The sequence below is a fragment of the Nicotiana tabacum genome, chromosome 1 (assembly GCF_000715075.1).
Source record: "Nicotiana tabacum cultivar K326 chromosome 1, ASM71507v2, whole genome shotgun sequence".
Lineage (NCBI taxonomy): Eukaryota > Viridiplantae > Streptophyta > Magnoliopsida > Solanales > Solanaceae > Nicotiana > Nicotiana tabacum.
The window spans coordinates 220,289,098-220,293,373 of NC_134080.1; the positions used below are offsets into that span (position 1 = coordinate 220,289,098).

The window sequence follows — 4,276 nt, forward strand, 5'->3', positions numbered from 1 at the left end:
TAAAGAAATTGATCTTCTTATTGATTTGTGCACAAAGTACACCAAGGTATTACAAGAAAACTACTTGCAATAACTAATAAGAAATGAATAAAACGAGGACATCCTCAATACAACAATAAATTACTAAAAAACAAACTCTATTTATGAAGAATCAAAGTTATTTTAGCCTTGTCCACGTGAATACACTAGAGAACAATGTGCAATAAGAATCAATCCTTCAATTGAAAGGTTGAATATCTTATTCCATAAATTAGTTGCTTTGTATCATTTGACGTTTGAATCTTTTTCTCAAGAAGCTAGCTTTTATATTTTAGTGCTTCAAACTAAAATCTGAAAAGAAACAATGAAATAGAAGATCAGAACTTAATTCAAAGAAAATAAAAATAAAAAGTTGATTTCATATGGCAAAAAAGAATACACAATTCAAACAGCAACTCACTTGATTGATTGTGGAGAATGGCTGAGCTCTTAGAAATACTTAGTAGTGGATTGGAGGTGGCGGAGAAGCATAAATGTATACTGGTGGAGGTGGTGATTTCACGGGTGGAGGAGGTGAGCTGTAGTAATAGGCAGGAGGAGGAGACTTTACTGGAGGGGGTGGAGAGTGGTAATAGTATGGAGGTGGAGGAGAAGGCGACGGTGAAAGAGGAGACTTGTAGTAATAGGGTGGTGGCGGTGATGGAGATGGCGGTGGTGGAGACTTGTAGTAATATGGAGGTGGAGGTGATGGCGATGGAGGTGGTGGTGATTTATAGTAATAGGGTGGTGGAGGAGATGGTGATGGTGGTGGAGGAGACTTGTAGTAATAGGGCGGGGGTGGTGACGGAGCCGGTGGAGGGGGAGACTTATAGTAATAGGGCGGGGGTGGTGATGGAGATGGCGGAGGAGGAGACTTGTAATAATAGGATGGGGGTGGTGATGGGGATGGTGGTGGTGGTGACTTATAGTAATATGGTGGTGGAGGTGATGGTGACGGGGGTGGTGGCGACTTGTAGTAATATGGAGGAGGAGGAGAAGGCGATGGTGGTGGAGGAGATTTGTAATAGTAAGGAGGTGGAGGTGATGGTGACGGGGGTGGTGGTGATTTATAATAGTATACAGGTGCAGGTTTTGGTGATGGTGGAGGTGGAGACTTGTAATAATAGGGCAGGGGTGGTGATGAGGATGGCGGTGGTGGTGACTTATAGTAGTATGGTGGTGGAGGTGATGGTGATGGGGGTGGTGGCGACTTGTAGTAATATGGAGGAGGAGGAGAAGGTGATGGTGGTGGAGGAGATTTATAATAGTAAGGATGTGGAGGTGATGGTAATGGAGGTGGTGGTGATTTATAATAGTATACAGGAGCAGGTTTTGGTGATGGTGGAGGTGGAGAATTGTAGTAATAAGGAGATGGTGAAGACTTAGTTGGTGGCGGTGGAGATTTGTAAACATATGTCGGGGTTGTGGGAGGTGGTGACTTGTAAACATATCTTGGTGATGGAGGAGGTGGTGACTTGTAAATATAAATCGGCGATGGAGGTGGAGGAGATTTGTAGTAGTATGGAGCAGGTGTAGGCAGAGGTTTTGTGCATTTTGCATAAGGTGTCTTAGAGCCATAAGCAAATGGTTTTGCATAAAGTACAACTTCATAATGGTTCTTTGACTTCACTTTTAGGTTAGCGCCCTTTACTCCCCAGTGAAGGTTTGTAGGAATGTCACAATTAGAATCCTTTGGAGCATTGTGTAGTTTAGCCTTGCAAGCCTTTGCTCCATATTTGGCATATTCAAATCCTTTAACAGTAATGCTGAATTTGCCGTTGATCCTTGTGGTACCATAACTCACAATTTTCTTGTCACCAGCCTTACAAGTCACCTTAATAACAGCACCTAATTCATGTGAAAAAAGAATTAATATATTAATTAACACTAAAGTTATTGAGCTGCTAACATATGTCATTTTCAATATTTTACTCCATAGTTACAAAAATATTTATAGTTACTACGTTGTAAATATTTTTGATATTTTAAAATCTTATTTTTCAAAAAGGAAAATCTAGTGATTGTGATGCGCGCAAATTTTTTACTAGCACATTTTTGGGTATTTTGGTAAGAGCTTAACGAATAAAGCAACAAAAAGGAAAATATATAGTTAAATCAATTTTTGGTGATAAATTAAAGTTAATAAAAATAGTGGATGTGTAATAAAAAATATTATACCTTTCAGGTGTTTCTTGCCATGAGACTTCTCTGGATATTTTGAATCATAGCATCTAAAACAGTAGACCTTTCCGACAACCTTGACCACCAAATGATGATATGGAGGATAGTACTGAGTAGGTGGTGGTGGTGAAGCGTAATAGTACGGTGGGGGAGAAAACTTCTTTGGAGGTGGTGGGGAGGTGTAGTAGTATGGAGTTGGAGGTGACTTTACTTGTGGTGGTGGGGAAGAGTAGTGATATGGTGGGCGTGGTGATTTCTTTGGTGGTGGTGGAGAAGAGTAATAATATAGTGGAGGAGGTGATTTCTTGCGGGGCGGTGGTGAGGAATAGTAATATTGTGGAGGAGGAGACTTAACTGGTGGAGGTGGGGAACTATAGTGATATGGGGGAGGAGGTGATTTCTTTGGCGGTGGTGGTGAGGAATAGTAATACGATGGAGGAGGAGACTTAACTGGTGGTGGTGGGGAAGTATAGTGATATGGTGGCGGGGGTGATTTCTTTGGTGGTGGCGGTGAGGAATAATAATATGGTGGAGGAGGAGACTTTAGTGGTGGTGGTGGAGAACTGTAGTAGTATGGGGGAGGAGGTGACTTAGCAGGTGGTGGTGGGGACTTATAATAGTATGGTGGTGGTGGTGATGGTGACGGAGGAGGCGGAGACTTGTAATAATAAGGTGGCGGAGGTGAAGGTGAAGGAGGTGGTGGAGATTTATAGTAGTATGGTGGAGGAGGTGAAGGAGAAGGTGGCGGTGGAGACTTATAATAGTAAGGTGGAGGTGGTGATAGCGAGGGTGGTGGCGGAGATTTATAATAATATGGTGGTGGAGGTGATGGTGAAGGTGGAGGTGGCGACTTATAATAATATGGAGGTGGTGGTGAAGGTGATGGTGGAGGAGGAGATTTGTACACATACGGGGGCGGGGGAGATGGCGAAGGAGGAGGTGGTGATTTATACACATAAGGTGGTGGGGGTGAAGATGATGGGGGTGGAGGAGACTTATACACATATGGTGGAGGTGGTGATGGAGAAGGAGGTGGAGGTGATTTATAAACATATGGTAGTGGGGGAGAAGGTGATGGGGGAGGTGGAGATTTATACACATAAGGTGGTGGCGGAGAAGGAGAAGGAGGTGGTGGTGACTTGTACTCGTATGCTGGAGGTGGTGGAGAAGAATATATATAAGGATCTGTTGACACTACATTAGCAACTGCCAATATGGCCAACGCCAGTAAGATTTGTGGCAAATAGCGACGACCCTTGGCAGGGCCGCCACCGTGAAACCGACTCATTTCGCCGGCAAATTCCTGCCCTAGCCTTCCAAATATGGCTAGTGAAATCTCCAAAAACTTTGAAGGAGTAGAAGAAGAAAGGAAACAGTGTTGAAAGATGATGCCTTTAATAGATCAATGGCCAATGTATTTATAGTAACGTTCCTAGGGAAGCAATTGCTTCTAAAGAGCTGTTTAAAGGACCAATTCAATTGGTCTGATTGATAATCAAAGACTAAAATTTATAACAACTCTTAACAGCTGGATCTACAAATTATCATCTTATTAATTAAAGTCCATTTCTGGATCACTTTGAATATTTCCATAGTATCTTGTTAACAAGTAGTTGTTACCTGCTACACAGAAAATGGAGTAAAGCAAAGTGATTGTTATTTTTTAATATCTCCACTCTCTTGCCATTTTAGTTTTCATGAACACTTAGATATCATACAATTATTGCTCGTTTTGTTTGTTTCCTCGTTATTTCTATATACATCCCTAACCAGTAGAGTACCGTGGTTGACTTTCTATTTACGACGACGACGACAACAACAATAAACCGACACTGTAATCCCAGAAGTGAGATTTTGTGTCGATGTGTATAGAGACCTTACCCCTACCTTGGATAAAGGTAGAGAGGCTATTCCGGATAGATCTTCGGCTCAAGAAAAGATGGAAAAAGAAGTCGTAATAACAAGCAGTAATACCAGCAATCCAACATGAAAAACAAAGCGAAAGAAATAGCAAATAGCTATAGAAATCTGCGAATAGGAAAATATAAGACTGACACTGCTACCATTGGTACGAACA

At 41.9% G+C, this 4,276-nt stretch overlaps 1 protein-coding gene across 1 annotated transcript; it reads right to left on the bottom strand.

The window, feature by feature from the left end:
- LOC142161807 (uncharacterized) lies at positions 1-3,598 on the bottom strand. The gene is made up of 3 exons (XM_075217328.1): positions 2,197-3,598; positions 440-1,866; positions 1-330 (listed from the first exon to the last, which is right to left on the bottom strand). Exons 1-2 carry the CDS (start codon positions 3,485-3,487, stop codon positions 479-481), a joined length of 2,679 nt encoding a protein of 892 aa, XP_075073429.1. The 5' UTR covers positions 3,488-3,598; the 3' UTR covers positions 1-330; positions 440-478.
- Between the last annotated feature and the right edge of the window lie 678 nt (positions 3,599-4,276).